Here is a 21,188-nt window from a genome sequence, read left to right on the forward strand (position 1 = left end):
TATATATATATAGTACACAGCAGTATACAGTATATACCCCAGTATACCCCGCACCTGGTATATATATATATATATATAGTACACAGCAGTATACAGTATATACCCCTGTATACCCCGCACCTGGTATATATATATATATATATAGTACACAGCAGTATACAGTATATACCCCTGTATACCCCGCACCTGGTATATATATATATAGTACACAGCAGTATACAGTATATACCCCTGTATACCCCGCACCTGGTATATATATATATAGTACACAGCAGTATACAGTATATACCCCTGTATACCCCGCACCTGGTATATATATATATAGTACACAGCAGTATACAGTATATACCCCTGTATACCCCGCACCTGGTATATATATATATAGTACACAGCAGTATACAGTATATACCCCAGTCATATTCTAGGTTCTTCAAAGTAGCCACCTTTTGCTTTGATTACTGCTTTGCACACTCTTGGCATTCTCTTGATGAGCTCCAAGAGGTAGTCCCCTGAAATGGTCTTCACTTCACAGGTGTGCCCTGTCAGGTTTACCCTTATAAATGGGGTTGGGACCATCAGTGGCGTTGAGGAGAAGTCAGGTGGATACACAGCTGATAGTCCTACTGAATAGACTGTTAGAATTTGTATTATGGCAAGAAAAAAGCAGCTAAGTAAAGATAAACGAGTGGCCATCATTACTTTAAAGGGTTTCTATCACTTCGTATGACATATTTAGGTGTCAGTCAGAGTCTGCTCTACCGAACCATCCTAATATGATAGGCTTTGGGGCAGCCGTTTTGCTAAAATAAGAACTTATATTGATATGCTAATGAGCCTCTAGGTGCTATGGGGGCGTCATTAGCACCTAGAGGCTCGGTCTACCTTCCTAAACTGCCGCCGCCCAGCGCGTCCCTCCAGCCCGCCCATCCCCTGCTGAATGCGATCCTCGCCGTGCGCGTCTCTGTTCTGCGCATGCGCAGTGAATGTCTGACCGCTTCCCTGCTCAGACATCTCCACTGCGCCTGTTCCTCGGAGCACTATGATGTCATCGGCGCAGGCGCAGTGGAGATGTCTGAGCAGGGAAGAACACAGTTATACTCCAGGTTTCTATAACAACCCATTTATTTTTCTTTACTGCTTAAAGGGGCGGGCAATGTGGAGGTCACTGTTTTTAAAGAGGCAGGCACAGAGGAGGTCACAGTTCTTAAAGGGGCAGGCACTGTGGAGGTTACTGTTATTAAATGGGCGGGCACTGTGAAGGGGCAGGTGTTATTAAAGGGGCAGGTGCTATGAAGGTCCCTGTTAAAGGGGCGGGCACTGTGAAAGTCACTGTTAAAGGGGCGTTAACTGTGAAAGTCACTGTTAAAGGGGCGGTCACTGTGAAAGTCAATGTTAAAGGTGCGGTCACTGTGAAAGTCACTGTTAAGGGGGTGGTCACTGTGAAAGTCACTGTTAAAGGGGCAGTCACTGTGAAAGTCACTGTTAAAGAAGCGGCCACTTTTAAAGGGGCGGTCACTGTGAAAGTCACTGTTAAAGAAGCGGACACTTTTAAAGGGGCGGTCACTGTGAAAGTCACAGTTAAAGAAGCGGCCACTGTTAAAGGGACGGTCACTGTGAAAGTCACTTTTAAAGGAACAGTCACTGTGAAAGTCACTGTTAAAGGGGCGGTCACTGTAAAAGTCAATGTTAAAGGTGCGGTCACTGTGAAAGTCAATGTTAAAGGTGCGGTCACTGTGAAAGTCACTGTTAAGGGGGTGGTCACTGTGAAAGTCACTCTTAAAGGGGCGGTCGCTGTAAAAAAGTCACTTTTAAAGGGGCGGTCACTGTGAAAGTCACTGTTAAAGGGGCAGCCACTATAAAAGGGACGGGCACTGTGAAGTTCATTGATAAAGCGAAAGGCACTGTGGAGGTCAATGTTAAAGGGGCGGGTACTGTACAGGGCACTGTTATGGGGGAAACTCGATATCTTTTTACGACACACGGAAACATAAATGAAATAGATGAAATATATCCGTGCGAAGCCGCGTCCTTCTGCTAGTCTCTTATATATATGAAATATGAGTTCTTGTCTGTCTGGACGTTCTTTATGCGCGACCAAACGACTGGACCGATCTTCACCAAATTTGGCCCACAGGTGTCTAGGACGTACCGTTCCTGAGATATTCCCAAAAAATTACCCACGTTCAAGCCTGTGGCCCCCGGCAGGACCCTCCTCTCCGGTATATATATAGTACACAGCAGTATACAGTACATACCCCCGGTACCTGTGGCCCCCGGCAGGACCCTCCTCTCCGGTATATATATAGTACACAGCAGTATACAGTACATACCCCCGGTACCTGTGGCCCCCGGCAGGACCCTCCTCTCCGGTGTATATATATATAGTACACAGCAGTATACAGTACATACCCCGGTACCTGTGGCCCCCGGCAGGACCCTCCTCTCCGGTATATATATATAGTACACAGCAGTATACAGTATATACCCCCGGTACCTGTGGCCCCCGGCAGGACCCTCCTCTCCGGTATATATATAGTACACAGCAGTATACAGTACATACCCCCGGTACCTGTGGCCCCCGGCAGGACCCTCCTCTCCGGTATATATATAGTACACAGCAGTATACAGTACATACCCCCGGTACCTGTGGCCCCCGGCAGGACCCTCCTCTCCGGTATATATATATAGTACACAGCAGTATACAGTATATACCCCCGGTACCTGTGGCCCCCGGCAGGACCCTCCTCTCCGGTATATATATAGTACACAGCAGTATACAGTACATACCCCCGGTACCTGTGGCCCCCGGCAGGACCCTCCTCTCCGGTATATATATAGTACACAGCAGTATACAGTATATACCCCCGGTACCTGTGGCCCCCGGCAGGACCCTCCTCTCCGGTATATATATAGTACACAGCAGTATACAGTACATACCCCCGGTACCTGTGGCCCCCGGCAGGACCCTCCTCTCCTGTATATATATATATATAGTACACAGCAGTATACAGTATATACCCCCGGTACCTGTGGCCCCCGGCAGGACCCTCCTCTCCGGTATATATATAGTACACAGCAGTATACAGTATATACCTCCGGTACCTGTGGCCCCCGGCAGGACCCTCCTCTCCGGTATATATATATATAGTATACAGCAGTATACAGTACATACCCCCGGTACCTGTGGCCCCCGGCAGGACCCTCCTCTCCGGTATATATATAGTACACAGCAGTATACAGTACATACCCCCGGTACCTGTGGCCCCCGGCAGGACCCTCCTCTCCGGTATATATATATAGTACACAGCAGTATACAGTACATACCCCCGGTACCTGTGGCCCCCGGCAGGACCCTCCTCTCCGGTATATATATATAGTACACAGCAGTATACAGTACATACCCCCGGTACCTGTGGCCCCCGGCAGGACCCTCCTCTCCGGTATATATATAGTACACAGCAGTATACAGTACATACCCCCGGTACCTGTGGCCCCCGGCAGGACCCTCCTCTCCGGTATATATATATAGTACACAGCAGTATACAGTATATACCTCCGGTACCTGTGGCCCCCGGCAGGACCCTCCTCTCCGGTATATATATAGTACACAGCAGTATACAGTACATACCTCCGGTACCTGTGGCCCCCGGCAGGACCCTCCTCTCCGGTATATATATATATAGTACACAGCAGTATACAGTACATACCCCCAATACCTGTGGCCCCCGGCAGGACCCTCCTCTCCGGTATATATATAGTACACAGCAGTATACAGTACATACCCCCGGTACCTGTGGCCCCCGGCAGGACCCTCCTCTCCGGTATATATATAGTACACAGCAGTATACAGTATATACCCCCGGTACCTGTGGCCCCCGGCAGGACCCTCCTCTCCGGTATATATATAGTACACAGCAGTATACAGTACATACCGCCGGTACCTGTGGCCCCCGGCAGGACCCTCCTCTCCGGTATATATATAGTACACAGCAGTATACAGTACATACCCCCGGTACCTGTGGCCCCCGGCAGGACCCTCCTCTCCGGTATATATATATAGTACACAGCAGTATACAGTACATACCCCCGGTACCTGTGGCCCCCGGCAGGACCCTCCTCTCCTGTATATATATATATAGTACACAGCAGTATACAGTACATACCCCCTGTACCTGTGGCCCCCGGCAGGACCCTCCTCTCCGGTATATATATATAGTACACAGCAGTATACAGTACATACCCCGGTACCTGTGGCCCCCGGCAGGACCCTCCTCTCCGGTATATATATATAGTACACAGCAGTATACAGTACATACCCCCGGTACCTGTGGCCCCCGGCAGGACCCTCCTCTCCGGTATATATATATAGTACACAGCAGTATACAGTACATACCCCCGGTACCTGTGGCCCCCGGCAGGACCCTCCTCTCCGGTATATATATAGTACACAGCAGTATACAGTACATACCCCCGGTACCTGTGGCCCCCGGCAGGACCCTCCTCTCCGGTATATATATAGTACACAGCAGTATACAGTACATACCCCCGGTACCTGTGGCCCCCGGCAGGACCCTCCTCTCCGGTATATATATAGTACACAGCAGTATACAGTACATACCCCCGGTACCTGTGGCCCCCGGCAGGACCCTCCTCTCCGGTATATATATAGTACACAGCAGTATACAGTATATACCTCCGGTACCTGTGGCCCCCGGCAGGACCCTCCTCTCCGGTATATATATAGTACACAGCAGTATACAGTATATACCTCCGGTACCTGTGGCCCCCGGCAGGACCCTCCTCTCCGGTATATATATAGTACACAGCAGTATACAGTACATACCCCCAGTACCTGTGGCCCCCGGCAGGACCCTCCTCTCCTGTATATATATAGTACACAGCAGTATACAGTACATACCCCCGGTACCTGTGGCCCCCGGCAGGACCCTCCTCTCCTGTATATATATAGTACACAGCAGTATACAGTACATACCCCCGGTACCTGTGGCCCCCGGCAGGACCCTCCTCTCCGGTATATATATATAGTACACAGCAGTATACAGTATATACCTCCGGTACCTGTGGCCCCCGGCAGGACCCTCCTCTCCGGTATATATATATAGTACACAGCAGTATACAGTACATACCCCCGGTACCTGTGGCCCCCGGCAGGACCCTCCTCTCCGGTATATATATATATATATATAGTACACAGCAGTATACAGTACATAGCCCCGGTACCTGTGGCCCCCGGCAGGACCCTCCTCTCCTGTATATATATATATAGTACACAGCAGTATACAGTACATACCCCCGGTACCTGTGGCCCCCGGCAGGACCCTCCTCTCCGGTATATATATAGTACACAGCAGTATACAGTACATACCCCCGGTACCTGTGGCCCCCGGCAGGACCCTTCTCTCCGGTATATATATATAGTACACAGCAGTATACAGTACATACCCCCGGTACCTGTGGCCCCCGGCAGGACCCTCCTCTCCGGTATATATATAGTACACAGCAGTATACAGTACATACCCCCGGTACCTGTGGCCCCCAGCAGGACCCTCCTCTCCGGTATATATATAGTACACAGCAGTATACAGTACATACCCCCGGTACCTGTGGCCCCCGGCAGGACCCTCCTCTCCGGTATATATATAGTACACAGCAGTATACAGTATATACCCCCGGTACCTGTGGCCCCCAGCAGGACCCTCCTCTCCGGTATATATATAGTACACAGCAGTATACAGTACATACCCCGGTACCTGTGACCCCCGGCAGGACCCTCCTCTCCGGTATATATATATATAGTACACAGCAGTATACAGTACATACCCCCCCCCGGTACCTGTGGCCCCCGGCAGGACCCTCCTCTCCGGTATATATATATATAGTACACAGCAGTATACAGTACATACCCCCGGTACCTGTGGCCCCCGGCAGGACCCTCCTCTCCGGTATATATATAGTACACAGCAGTATACAGTACATACCCCCGGTACCTGTGGCCCCCGGCAGGACCCTCCTCTCCGGTATATATATAGTACACAGCAGTATACAGTATATACCCCCGGTACCTGTGGCCCCCGGCAGGACCCTCCTCTCCGGTATATATATATATAGTACACAGCAGTATACAGTACATACCCCCGGTACCTGTGGCCCCCGGCAGGACCCTCCTCTCTGGTATATATATATATAGTACACAGCAGTATACAGTACATACCCCCGGTACCTGTGGCCCCCGGCAGGACCCTCCTCTCCGGTATATATATATATAGTACACAGCAGTATACAGTACATACCCCCGGTACCTGTGACGCCCGGCAGGACCCTCCTCTCCGGTATATATATATATATAGTACACAGCAGTATACAGTACATACCCCCGGTACCTGTGGCCCCCGGCAGGACCCTCCTCTCCGGTATATATATATAGTGCACAGCAGTATACAGTACATACCCCCGGTACCTGTGGCCCCCGGCAGGACCCTCCTCTCCGGTATATATATATATAGTACACAGCAGTATACAGTACATACCCCCGGTACCTGTGGCCCCCGGCAGGACCCTCCTCTCCGGTATATATATAGTACACAGCAGTATACAGTACATACCCCCGGTACCTGTGGCCCCCAGCAGGACCCTCCTCTCCGGTATATATATATATAGTACACAGCAGTATACAGTACATACCCCCGGTACCTGTGGCCCCCGGCAGGACCCTCCTCTCCGGTATATATATATATAGTACACAGCAGTATACAGTACATACCCCCGGTACCTGTGGCCCCCGGCAGGACCCTCCTCTCCGGTATATATATATAGCACACAGCAGTATACAGTATATACCCCCGGTACCTGTGGCCCCCAGCAGGACCCTCCTCTCCGGTATATATATATATAGTACACAGCAGTATACAGTACATACCCCCGGTACCTGTGGCCCCCGGCAGGACCCTCCTCTCCGGTATATATATATATAGTACACAGCAGTATACAGTACATACCCCCGGTACCTGTGGCCCCCGGCAGGACCCTCCTCTCCGGTATATATATAGTACACAGCAGTATACAGTACATACCCCCGGTACCTGTGGCCCCCAGCAGGACCCTCCTCTCCGGTATATATATAGTACACAGCAGTATACAGTACATACCCCCGGTACCTGTGACCCCCGGCAGGACCCTCCTCTCCGGTATATATATAGTACACAGCAGTATACAGTACATACCCCCGGTACCTGTGGCCCCCGGCAGGACCCTCCTCTCCGGTATATATATATAGTAAACAGCAGTATACAGTACATACCCCTGGTACCTGTGGCCCCCGGCAGGACCCTCCTCTCCGGTATATATATAGTACACAGCAGTATACAGTACATACCCTCTGTACCTGTGGCCCCCGGCAGGACCCTCCTCTCCGGTATATATATATAGCACACAGCAGTATACAGTATATACCCCCGGTACCTGTGGCCCCCGGCAGGACCCTCCTCTCCGGTATATATATAGTACACAGCAGTATACAGTACATACCCCCTGGACCTGTGGCCCCCGGCAGGACCCTCCTCTCCTGTATATATATAGTACACAGCAGTATACAGTACATACCCCCGGTACCTGTGGCCCCCGGCAGGACCCTCCTCTCCGGTATATATATATATAGTACACAGCAGTATACAGTACATACCCCCGGTACCTGTGGCCCCCGGCAGGACCCTCCTCTCCGGTATATATATATATAGTACACAGCAGTATACAGTACATACCCCCGGTACCTGTGGCCCCCGGCAGGACCCTCCTCTCCGGTATATATATATAGCACACAGCAGTATACAGTATATACCCCCGGTACCTGTGGCCCCCAGCAGGACCCTCCTCTCCGGTATATATATATATAGTACACAGCAGTATACAGTACATACCCCCGGTACCTGTGGCCCCCGGCAGGACCCTCCTCTCCGGTATATATATATATAGTACACAGCAGTATACAGTACATACCCCCGGTACCTGTGGCCCCCGGCAGGACCCTCCTCTCCGGTATATATATAGTACACAGCAGTATACAGTACATACCCCCGGTACCTGTGGCCCCCAGCAGGACCCTCCTCTCCGGTATATATATAGTACACAGCAGTATACAGTACATACCCCCGGTACCTGTGACCCCCGGCAGGACCCTCCTCTCCGGTATATATATATAGCACACAGCAGTATACAGTATATACCCCCGGTACCTGTGGCCCCCGGCAGGACCCTCCTCTCCGGTATATATATAGTACACAGCAGTATACAGTACATACCTCCGGTACCTGTGGCCCCCGGCAGGACCCTCCTCTCCGGTATATATATAGTACACAGCAGTATACAGTACATACCCCCGGTACCTGTGGCCCCCAGCAGGACCCTCCTCTCCGGTATATATATAGTACACAGCAGTATACAGTACATACCCCCGGTACCTGTGGCCCCCGGCAGGACCCTCCTCTCCGGTATATATATATAGTACACAGCAGTATACAGTACATACCCCCGGTACCTGTGGCCCCCGGCAGGACCCTCCTCTCCGGTATATATATATAGCACACAGCAGTATACAGTATATACCCCCGGTACCTGTGGCCCCCGGCAGGACCCTCCTCTCCGGTATATATATAGTACACAGCAGTATACAGTACATACCTCCGGTACCTGTGGCCCCCGGCAGGACCCTCCTCTCCGGTATATATATATAACACAGCAGTATACAGTACATACCCCCAGTACATGTGGCCCCCGGCAGGACCCTCCTCTCCGGTATATATATAGTACACAGCAGTATACAGTACATACCCCGGTACCTGTGGCCCCCGGCAGGACCCTCCTCTCCGGTATATATATATAGTACACAGCAGTATACAGTATATACCCCCGGTACCTGTGGCCCCCGGCAGGACCCTTTTCTCCGGTATATATATAGTACACAGCAGTATACAGTACATACCCCTGGTACCTGTGGCCCCCGGCAGGACCCTTCTCTCCGGTATATATATAGTACACAGCAGTATACAGTACATACCCCCGGTACCTGTGGCCCCCGGCAGGACCCTCCTCTCCGGTATATATATAGTACACAGCAGTATACAGTATATACCCCCGGTACCTGTGGCCCCCGGCAGGACCCTCCTCTCCTGTATATATATATATAGTACACAGCAGTATACAGTACATACCCCCAGTACCTGTGGCCCCCGGCAGGACCCTCCTCTCCGGTATATATATAGTACACAGCAGTATACAGTACATACCCCCGGTACCTGTGGCCCCCGGCAGGACCCTCCTCTCCGGTATATATATAGTACACAGCAGTATACAGTATATACCCCCGGTACCTGTGGCCCCCGGCAGGACCCTCCTCTCCTGTATATATATATATAGTACACAGCAGTATACAGTGCATACCCCCGGTACCTGTGGCCCCCGGCAGGACCCTCCTCTCCGGTATATATATATATAGTACACAGCAGTATACAGTACATACCCCCGGTACCTGTGGCCCCCGGCAGGACCCTCCTCTCCGGTATATATATAGTACACAGCAGTATACAGTATATACCTCCGGTACCTGTGGCCCCCGGCAGGACCCTCCTCTCCGGTATATATATATAGTACACAGCAGTATACAGTACATACCCCCGGTACCTGTGGCCCCCGGCAGGACCCTCCTCTCCGGTATATATATATAGTACACAGCAGTATACAGTACATACCCCCGGTACCTGTGGCCCCCGGCAGGACCCTCCTCTCCGGTATATATATAGTACACAGCAGTATACAGTACATACCCCCGGTACCTGTGGCCCCCGGCAGGACCCTCCTCTCCGGTATATATATATAGTACACAGCAGTATACAGTACATACCCCCGGTACCTGTGGCCCCCGGCAGGACCCTTCTCTCCGGTATATATATAGTACACAGCAGTATACAGTACATACCCCCGGTACCTGTGGCCCCCGGCAGGACCCTTCTCTCCGGTATATATATAGTACACAGCAGTATACAGTACATACCCCCGGTACCTGTGGCCCCCGGCAGGACCCTCCTCTCCGGTATATATATATAGTACACAGCAGTATACAGTACATACCCCCGGTACCTGTGGCCCCCGGCAGGACCCTCCTCTCCGGTATATATATATATAGTACACAGCAGTATACAGTACATACCCCCGGTACCTGTGGCCCCCGGCAGGACCCTCCTCTCCGGTATATATATATATAGTACACAGCAGTATACAGTACATACCCCCGGTACCTGTGGCCCCCGGCAGGACCCTCCTCTCCGGTATATATATAGTACACAGCAGTATACAGTACATACCCCCGGTACCTGTGGCCCCCGGCAGGACCCTCCTCTCCGGTATATATATATATAGTACACAGCAGTATACAGTACATACCCCCGGTACCTGTGGCCCCCGGCAGGACCCTCCTCTCCTGTATATATATATATAGTACACAGCAGTATACAGTACATACCCCCGGTACCTGTGGCCCCCGGCAGGACCCTCCTCTCCGGTATATATATATAGTACACAGCAGTATACAGTACATACCCCCGGTACCTGTGGCCCCCGGCAGGACCCTCCTCTCCTGTATATATATATAGTACACAGCAGTATACAGTACATACCCCCGGTACCTGTGGCCCCCGGCAGGACCCTCCTCTCCTGTATATATATATATAGTACACAGCAGTATACAGTACATACCCCCGGTACCTGTGGCCCCCGGCAGGACCCTCCTCTCCGGTATATATATAGTACACAGCAGTATACAGTACATACCTCCGGTACCTGTGGCCCCCGGCAGGACCCTCCTCTCCGGTATATATATATAGTACACAGCAGTATACAGTACATACCCCCGGTACCTGTGGCCCCCGGCAGGCCCCTCCTCTCCTGTATATATATATATAGTACACAGCAGTATACAGTACATACCCCCGGTACCTGTGGCCCCCGGCAGGACCCTCCTCTCCGGTATATATATAGTACACAGCAGTATACAGTACATACCCCCGGTACCTGTGGCCCCCGGCAGGACCCTCCTCTCCGGTATATATATAGTACACAGCAGTATACAGTACATACCCCCGGTACCTGTGGCCCCCGGCAGGACCCTCCTCTCCGGTATATATATAGTACACAGCAGTATACAGTACATACCCCCGGTACCTGTGGCCCCCGGCAGGACCCTCCTCTCCGGTATATATATAGTACACAGCAGTATACAGTACATACCCCCGGTACCTGTGGCCCCCGGCAGGACCCTCCTCTCCGGTATATATATATAGTACACAGCAGTATACAGTACATACCCCCGGTACCTGTGGCCCCCGGCAGGACCCTCCTCTCCGGTATATATATATAGTACACAGCAGTATACAGTACATACCCCCGGTACCTGTGGCCCCCGGCAGGACCCTCCTCTCCGGTATATATATATATAGTACACAGCAGTATACAGTACATACCCCCGGTACCTGTGGCCCCCGGCAGGACCCTCCTCTCCGGTATATATATATAGTACACAGCAGTATACAGTACATACCCCCGGTACCTGTGGCCCCCGGCAGGACCCTCCTCTCCGGTATATATATATAGTACACAGCAGTATACAGTACATACCCCCGGTACCTGTGGCCCCCGGCAGGACCCTCCTCTCCTGTATATATATATATAGTACACAGCAGTATACAGTACATACCCCCGGTACCTGTGGCCCCCGGCAGGACCCTCCTCTCCGGTATATATATATAGCACACAGCAGTATACAGTATATACCCCCGGTACCTGTGGCCCCCGGCAGGACCCTCCTCTCCGGTATATATATAGTACACAGCAGTATACAGTACATACCTCCGGTACCTGTGGCCCCCGGCAGGACCCTCCTCTCCGGTATATATATATAACACAGCAGTATACAGTACATACCCCCAGTACATGTGGCCCCCGGCAGGACCCTCCTCTCCGGTATATATATAGTACACAGCAGTATACAGTACATACCCCGGTACCTGTGGCCCCCGGCAGGACCCTCCTCTCCGGTATATATATATAGTACACAGCAGTATACAGTATATACCCCCGGTACCTGTGGCCCCCGGCAGGACCCTTTTCTCCGGTATATATATAGTACACAGCAGTATACAGTACATACCCCTGGTACCTGTGGCCCCCGGCAGGACCCTTCTCTCCGGTATATATATAGTACACAGCAGTATACAGTACATACCCCCGGTACCTGTGGCCCCCGGCAGGACCCTCCTCTCCGGTATATATATAGTACACAGCAGTATACAGTATATACCCCCGGTACCTGTGGCCCCCGGCAGGACCCTCCTCTCCTGTATATATATATATAGTACACAGCAGTATACAGTACATACCCCCAGTACCTGTGGCCCCCGGCAGGACCCTCCTCTCCGGTATATATATAGTACACAGCAGTATACAGTACATACCCCCGGTACCTGTGGCCCCCGGCAGGACCCTCCTCTCCGGTATATATATAGTACACAGCAGTATACAGTATATACCCCCGGTACCTGTGGCCCCCGGCAGGACCCTCCTCTCCTGTATATATATATATAGTACACAGCAGTATACAGTGCATACCCCCGGTACCTGTGGCCCCCGGCAGGACCCTCCTCTCCGGTATATATATATATAGTACACAGCAGTATACAGTACATACCCCCGGTACCTGTGGCCCCCGGCAGGACCCTCCTCTCCGGTATATATATAGTACACAGCAGTATACAGTATATACCTCCGGTACCTGTGGCCCCCGGCAGGACCCTCCTCTCCGGTATATATATATAGTACACAGCAGTATACAGTACATACCCCCGGTACCTGTGGCCCCCGGCAGGACCCTCCTCTCCGGTATATATATATAGTACACAGCAGTATACAGTACATACCCCCGGTACCTGTGGCCCCCGGCAGGACCCTCCTCTCCGGTATATATATAGTACACAGCAGTATACAGTACATACCCCCGGTACCTGTGGCCCCCGGCAGGACCCTCCTCTCCGGTATATATATATAGTACACAGCAGTATACAGTACATACCCCCGGTACCTGTGGCCCCCGGCAGGACCCTCCTCTCCGGTATATATATATAGTACACAGCAGTATACAGTACATACCCCCGGTACCTGTGGCCCCCGGCAGGACCCTTCTCTCCGGTATATATATAGTACACAGCAGTATACAGTACATACCCCCGGTACCTGTGGCCCCCGGCAGGACCCTTCTCTCCGGTATATATATAGTACACAGCAGTATACAGTACATACCCCCGGTACCTGTGGCCCCCGGCAGGACCCTCCTCTCCGGTATATATATAGTACACAGCAGTATACAGTACATACCCCCGGTACCTGTGGCCCCCGGCAGGACCCTCCTCTCCGGTATATATATATATAGTACACAGCAGTATACAGTACATACCCCCGGTACCTGTGGCCCCCGGCAGGACCCTCCTCTCCGGTATATATATATATAGTACACAGCAGTATACAGTACATACCCCCGGTACCTGTGGCCCCCGGCAGGACCCTCCTCTCCGGTATATATATATAGTACACAGCAGTATACAGTACATACCCCCGGTACCTGTGGCCCCCGGCAGGACCCTCCTCTCCGGTATATATATATAGTACACAGCAGTATACAGTACATACCCCCGGTACCTGTGGCCCCCGGCAGGACCCTCCTCTCCTGTATATATATATATAGTACACAGCAGTATACAGTACATACCCCCGGTACCTGTGGCCCCCGGCAGGACCCTCCTCTCCGGTATATATATAGTACACAGCAGTATACAGTACATACCTCCGGTACCTGTGGCCCCCGGCAGGACCCTCCTCTCCGGTATATATATATAGTACACAGCAGTATACAGTACATACCCCCGGTACCTGTGGCCCCCGGCAGGACCCTCCTCTCCTGTATATATATATATAGTACACAGCAGTATACAGTACATACCCCCGGTACCTGTGGCCCCCGGCAGGACCCTCCTCTCCGGTATATATATAGTACACAGCAGTATACAGTACATACCCCCGGTACCTGTGGCCCCCGGCAGGACCCTCCTCTCCGGTATATATATATAGTACACAGCAGTATACAGTACATACCCCCGGTACCTGTGGCCCCCGGCAGGACCCTCCTCTCCGGTATATATATATAGTACACAGCAGTATACAGTACATACCCCCGGTACCTGTGGCCCCCGGCAGGACCCTCCTCTCCGGTATATATATATATAGTACACAGCAGTATACAGTACATACCCCCGGTACCTGTGGCCCCCGGCAGGACCCTCCTCTCCGGTATATATATATAGTACACAGCAGTATACAGTACATACCCCCGGTACCTGTGGCCCCCGGCAGGACCCTCCTCTCCGGTATATATATATAGTACACAGCAGTATACAGTACATACCCCCGGTACCTGTGGCCCCCGGCAGGACCCTCCTCTCCTGTATATATATATATAGTACACAGCAGTATACAGTACATACCCCCGGTACCTGTGGCCCCCGGCAGGACCCTCCTCTCCGGTATATATATAGTACACAGCAGTATACAGTACATACCTCCGGTACCTGTGGCCCCCGGCAGGACCCTCCTCTCCGGTATATATATAGTACACAGCAGTATACAGTACATACCCCCGGTACCTGTGACCCCCGGCAGGACCCTCCTCTCCGGTATATATATAGTACACAGCAGTATACAGTACATACCCCCGGTACCTGTGGCCCCCGGCAGGACCCTCCTCTCCTGTATATATATATATAGTACACAGCAGTATACAGTACATACCCCCTGTACCTGTGGCCCCCGGCAGGACCCTCCTCTCCGGTATATATATATATAGTACACAGCAGTATACAGTACATACCCTCTGTACCTGTGGCCCCCGGCAGGACCCTCCTCTCCGGTATATATATAGTACACAGCAGTATACAGTACATACTTCCGGTACCTGTGGCCCCCCGCAGGACCCTCCTCTCCGGTATATATATAGTACACAGCAGTATACAGTACATACCCCCGGTACCTGTGGCCCCCGGCAGGACCCTCCTCTCCGGTATATATATATAGTACACAGCAGTATACAGTACATACCCTCTGTACCTGTGGCCCCCGGCAGGACCCTCCTCTCCGGTATATATATAGTACACAGCAGTATACAGTACATACTTCCGGTACCTGTGGCCCCCCGCAGGACCCTCCTCTCCGGTATATATATAGTACACAGCAGTATACAGTACATACCCCCGGTACCTGTGGCCCCCGGCAGGACCCTCCTCTCCGGTATATATATAGTACACAGCAGTATACAGTACATACCCCCGGTACCTGTGGCCCCCGGCAGGACCCTTCTCTCCGGTATATATATAGTACACAGCAGTATACAGTATATACCCCCGGTACCTGTGGCCCCCGGCAGGACCCTCCTCTCCGGTATATATATAGTACACAGCAGTATACAGTACATACCCCCGGTACCTGTGGCCCCCAGCAGGACCCTCCTCTCCGGTATATATATATATAGTACACAGCAGTATACAGTATATACCCCCGGTACCTGTGGCCTCCGGCAGGACCTTTCTCTCCGGTATATATATAGTACACAGCAGTATACAGTACATACCCCCGGTACCTGTGGCCCCCGGCAGGACCCTCCTCTCCGGTATATATATATAGTACACAGCAGTATACAGTACATACCCCCGGTACCTGTGGCCCCCGGCAGGACCCTCCTCTCCGGTATATATATATATATAGTACACAGCAGTATACAGTACATACCCCCGGTACCTGTGGCCCCCGGCAGGACCCTCCTCTCCGGTATATATATAGTACACAGCAGTATACAGTACATACCCCCGGTACCTGTGGCCCCCGGCAGGACCCTCCTCTCCGGTATATATATATAGTACACAGCAGTATACAGTACATACCCCCGGTACCTGTGGCCCCCGGCAGGACCCTCCTCTCCTGTATATATATATATAGTACACAGCAGTATACAGTACATACCCCCGGTACCTGTGGCCCCCGGCAGGACCCTCCTCTCCGGTATATATATATAGTACACAGCAGTATACAGTACATACCCCCGGTACCTGTGGCCCCCGGCAGGACCCTCCTCTCCGGTATATATATATAGTACACAGCAGTATACAGTACATACCCCGGTACCTGTGGCCCCCGGCAGGACCCTCCTCTCCGGTATATATATATATAGTACACAGCAGTATACAGTACATACCCCCGGTACCTGTGGCCCCCGGCAGGACCCTCCTCTCCGGTATATATATATAGTACACAGCAGTATACAGTACATACCCCCGGTACCTGTGGCCCCCGGCAGGACCCTCCTCTCCGGTATATATATATAGTACACAGCAGTATTCAGTACATACCCCCGGTACCTGTGGCCCCCGGCAGGACCCTCCTCTCCGGTATATATATATATATAGTACACAGCAGTATACAGTACATACCCCCGGTACCTGTGGCCCCCGGCAGGACCCTCCTCTCCGGTATATATATAGTACACAGCAGTATACAGTACATACCCCCGGTACCTGTGGCCCCCGGCAGGACCCTCCTCTCCGGTATATATATAGTACACAGCAGTATACAGTATATACCCCCGGTACCTGTGGCCCCCGGCAGGACCCTCCTCTCCTGTATATATATATAGTACACAGCAGTATACAGTACATACCCCCAGTACATGTGGCCCCCGGCAGGACCCTCCTCTCCGGTATATATATAGTACACAGCAGTATACAGTACATACCCCCGGTACCTGTGGCCCCCGGCAGGACCCTCCTCTCCGGTATATATATAGTACACAGCAGTATACAGTACATACCCCCGGTACCTGTGGCCCCCGGCAGGACCCTCCTCTCCGGTATATATATATAGTACACAGCAGTATACAGTACATACCCCCGGTACCTGTGGCCCCCGGCAGGACCCTCCTCTCCGGTATATATATAGTACACAGCAGTATACAGTATATACCTCCGGTACCTGTGGCCCCCGGCAGGACCCTCCTCTCCGGTATATATATATAGTACACAGCAGTATACAGTACATACCCCCGGTACCTGTGGCCCCCAGCAGGACCCTCCTCTCCGGTATATATATAGTACACAGCAGTATACAGTACATACCCCCGGTACCTGTGGCCCCCGGCAGGACCCTCCTCTCCGGTATATATATATATATAGTACACAGCAGTATACAGTACATACCCCCGGTACCTGTGGCCCCCGGCAGGACCCTCCTCTCCGGTATATATATAGTACACAGCAGTATACAGTACATACCCCCGGTACCTGTGGCCCCCGGCAGGACCCTCCTCTCCTGTATATATATATATAGTACACAGCAGTATACAGTACATACCCCCGGTACCTGTGGCCCCCGGCAGGACCCTCCTCTCCGGTATATATATAGTACACAGCAGTATACAGTACATACCTCCGGTACCTGTGGCCCCCGGCAGGACCCTCCTCTCCGGTATATATATATAGTACACAGCAGTATACAGTACATACCCCCGGTACCTGTGGCCCCCGGCAGGACCCTCCTCTCCTGTATATATATATATAGTACACAGCAGTATACAGTACATACCCCCGGTACCTGTGGCCCCCGGCAGGACCCTCCTCTCCTGTATATATATATATAGTACACAGCAGTATACAGTACATACCCTCTGTACCTGTGGCCCCCGGCAGGACCCTCCTCTCCGGTATATATATAGTACACAGCAGTATACAGTACATACCTCCGGTACCTGTGGCCCCCGGCAGGACCCTCCTCTCCGGTATATATATATAGTACACAGCAGTATACAGTACATACCCCCGGTACCTGTGGCCCCCGGCAGGACCCTCCTCTCCGGTATATATATAGTACACAGCAGTATACAGTACATACCCCCGGTACCTGTGGCCCCCGGCAGGACCCTCCTCTCCGGTATATATATAGTACACAGCAGTATACAGTACATACCCCCGGTACCTGTGGCCCCCGGCAGGACCCTCCTCTCCGGTATATATATATAGTACACAGCAGTATACAGTACATACCCCCGGTACCTGTGGCCCCCGGCAGGACCCTCCTCTCCGGTATATATATATATATAGTACACAGCAGTATACAGTACATACCCCCGGTACCTGTGGCCCCCGGCAGGACCCTCCTCTCCGGTATATATATATATAGTACACAGCAGTATACAGTACATACCCCCGGTACCTGTGGCCCCCGGCAGGACCCTCCTCTCCGGTATATATATATAGTACACAGCAGTATACAGTACATACCCCCGGTACCTGTGGCCCCCGGCAGGACCCTCCTCTCCGGTATATATATATATATAGTACACAGCAGTATACAGTACATACCCCCGGTACCTGTGGCCCCCGGCAGGACCCTCCTCTCCGGTATATATATATATAGTACACAGCAGTATACAGTACATACCCCCGGTACCTGTGGCCCCCGGCAGGACCCTCCTCTCCGGTATATATATAGTACACAGCAGTATACAGTACATACCCCCGGTACCTGTGGCCCCCGGCAGGACCCTCCTCTCCGGTATATATATATATATAGTACACAGCAGTATACAGTACATACCCCCGGTACCTGTGGCCCCCGGCAGGACCCTCCTCTCCGGTATATATATATATAGTACACAGCAGTATACAGTACATACCCCCGGTACCTGTGGCCCCCGGCAGGACCCTCCTCTCCGGTATATATATAGTACACAGCAGTATACAGTACATACCCCCGGTACCTGTGGCCCCCGGCAGGACCCTCCTCTCCGGTATATATATAGTACACAGCAGTATACAGTACATACCCCCGGTACCTGTGGCCCCCGGCAGGACCCTCCTCTCCGGTATATATATATATAGTACACAGCAGTATACAGTACATACCCCCGGTACCTGTGGCCCCCGGCAGGACCCTCCTCTCCGGTATATATATATATATAGTACACAGCAGTATACAGTACATACCCCCGGTACCTGTGGCCCCCGGCAGGACCCTCCTCTCCGGTATATATATATAGTACACAGCAGTATACAGTACATACCCCCGGTACCTGTGGCCCCCGGCAGGACCCTCCTCTCCGGTATATATATATATATAGTACACAGCAGTATACAGTACATACCCCCGGTACCTGTGGCCCCCGGCAGGACCCTCCTCTCCGGTATATATATATATATAGTACACAGCAGTATACAGTACATACCCCCGGTACCTGTGGCCCCCGGCAGGACCCTCCTCTCCGGTATATATATATATATAGTACACAGCAGTATACAGTACATACCTCCGGTACCTGTGGCCCCCGGCAGGACCCTCCTCTCCGGTATATATATATATAGTACACAGCAGTATACAGTACATACCTCCGGTACCTGTGGCCCCCGGCAGGACCCTCCTCTCCGGTATATATATATAGTACACAGCAGTATACAGTACATACCTCCGGTACCTGTGGCCCCCGGCAGGACCCTCCTCTCCGGTATATATATATAGTACACAGCAGTATACAGTACATACCTCCGGTACCTGTGGCCCCCGGCAGGCTCCTCTCCAGCCCCTGGATGGTCTTCTTCGCCAGCTCCTCCAGGGCACACAGCGGGGATGCGGCGCCCCCTGCGGCCGGTGGCAGTTGCCGGGGCCAGGGGCGGCTCAGGATGTCCTCGATAGTGAAGCGGGTGAGGGGTTTGGCCCCGGGCTCCGCTCCTCGCTGCTTCTCGTCCCCTCCGGAGCTCATGTCTGAGGGAATCTTCACAGCCGGAGCTGTCAGCAGCCCGCGGGTCACCCCTCCTTACACCCCCCGCCGGGTCACCCCTCCTCACACCCCCCGCCGGGTCACCCCTCCTCACACACCCCGCCGGGTCACCCCTCCTCACACCCCCCGCGGGTCTCCCCTCCTCACACACCCCGCCGGGTCACCCCTCCTCACACCCCCCGCCGGGTCACCCCTCCTCACACACCCCGCCGGGTCACCCCTCCTCACACCCCCCGCGGGTCACCCCTCCTCACACACCCCGCCGGGTCACCCCTCCTCACACCCCCCGCGGGTCTCCCCTCCTCACACACCCCGCCGGGTCACCCCTCCTCACACCCCCCGCCGGGTCACCCCTCCTCACACACCCCGCCGGGTCACCCCTCCTCACACCCCCCGCGGGTCTCCCCTCCTCACACACCCCGCCGGGTCACCCCTCCTCACACCCCCCGCCGGGTCTCCCCTCCTCACACACCCCGCCGGGTCTCCCCTCCTCACACACCCCGCCGGGTCTCCCCTCCTCACACCCCCCGCCGGGTCTCCCCTCCTCACACCCCCCGCCGGGTCACCCCTCCTCACACCCCCCGCCGGGTCACCCCTCCTCACACCCCCGGTACCTGCCATCATCAGGACGCTTGTTCCTTAACTTTCATGTGATCGGAGACACAATCAGGGTGACCCGCCGCCCGATAATGACACCCGGCTGATGACAGGATAGAAGCTTCTGGAGCCAGGACTACGGACCTCACAGAACAGGACTACTACCCCCATTTATACTCTGAATGGACGTCACAGGTGTTCTCTGTATGTCCTGTGAGGTGTTCTCTGTATGTCCTGTGAGGTGTTCTCTGTATGTCCTGTAAGGTGTTCTCTGTGTGTCCTGTGAGGTGCTCTCTGTATGTCCTGTGAGGTGTTCTCTGTATGTCCTGTGAGGTGTTCTCTGTATGTCCTGTGAGGTGTTCTCTGTATGTCCTGTAAGGTGTTCTCTGTGTGTCCTGTGAGGTGCTCTCTGTGTGTCCTGTGAGGTGTTCTCTGTATGTCCTGTGAGGTGTTCTCTGTATGTCCTGTGAGGTGTTCTCTGTGTGTCCTGTGAGGTGTTCTCTGTGTGTCCTGTGAGGTGTTCTCTGTATGTCCTGTGAGGTGTTCTCTGTATGTCCTGTGAGGTGTTCTCTGTATGTCCTGTGAGGTGTTCTCTGTGTGTCCTGTGAGGTGTTCTCTGTGTGTCCTGTGAGGTGTTCTCTGTGTGTCCTGTGAGGTGTTCTCT

General features: G+C 52.6%; 1 protein-coding gene across 1 annotated transcript in view; it reads right to left on the bottom strand.

Moving 5' to 3' along the window:
- LBX2 (ladybird homeobox 2) overlaps positions 1-19,909 on the bottom strand; it is a 31,153-nt gene extending 11,244 nt beyond the window's left edge. Inside the window, exon 1 of the mRNA XM_040419999.1 lies at positions 19,693-19,909. Within this exon, the coding sequence (XP_040275933.1) occupies positions 19,693-19,909 (217 nt within the window). The remainder of the gene's footprint in view (positions 1-19,692) is intronic.
- Positions 19,910-21,188: the final 1,279 nt, after the last annotated feature.

This window comes from Bufo bufo, chromosome 2 (genome assembly GCF_905171765.1).
Source record: "Bufo bufo chromosome 2, aBufBuf1.1, whole genome shotgun sequence".
NCBI classification, from domain to species: domain Eukaryota; kingdom Metazoa; phylum Chordata; class Amphibia; order Anura; family Bufonidae; genus Bufo; species Bufo bufo.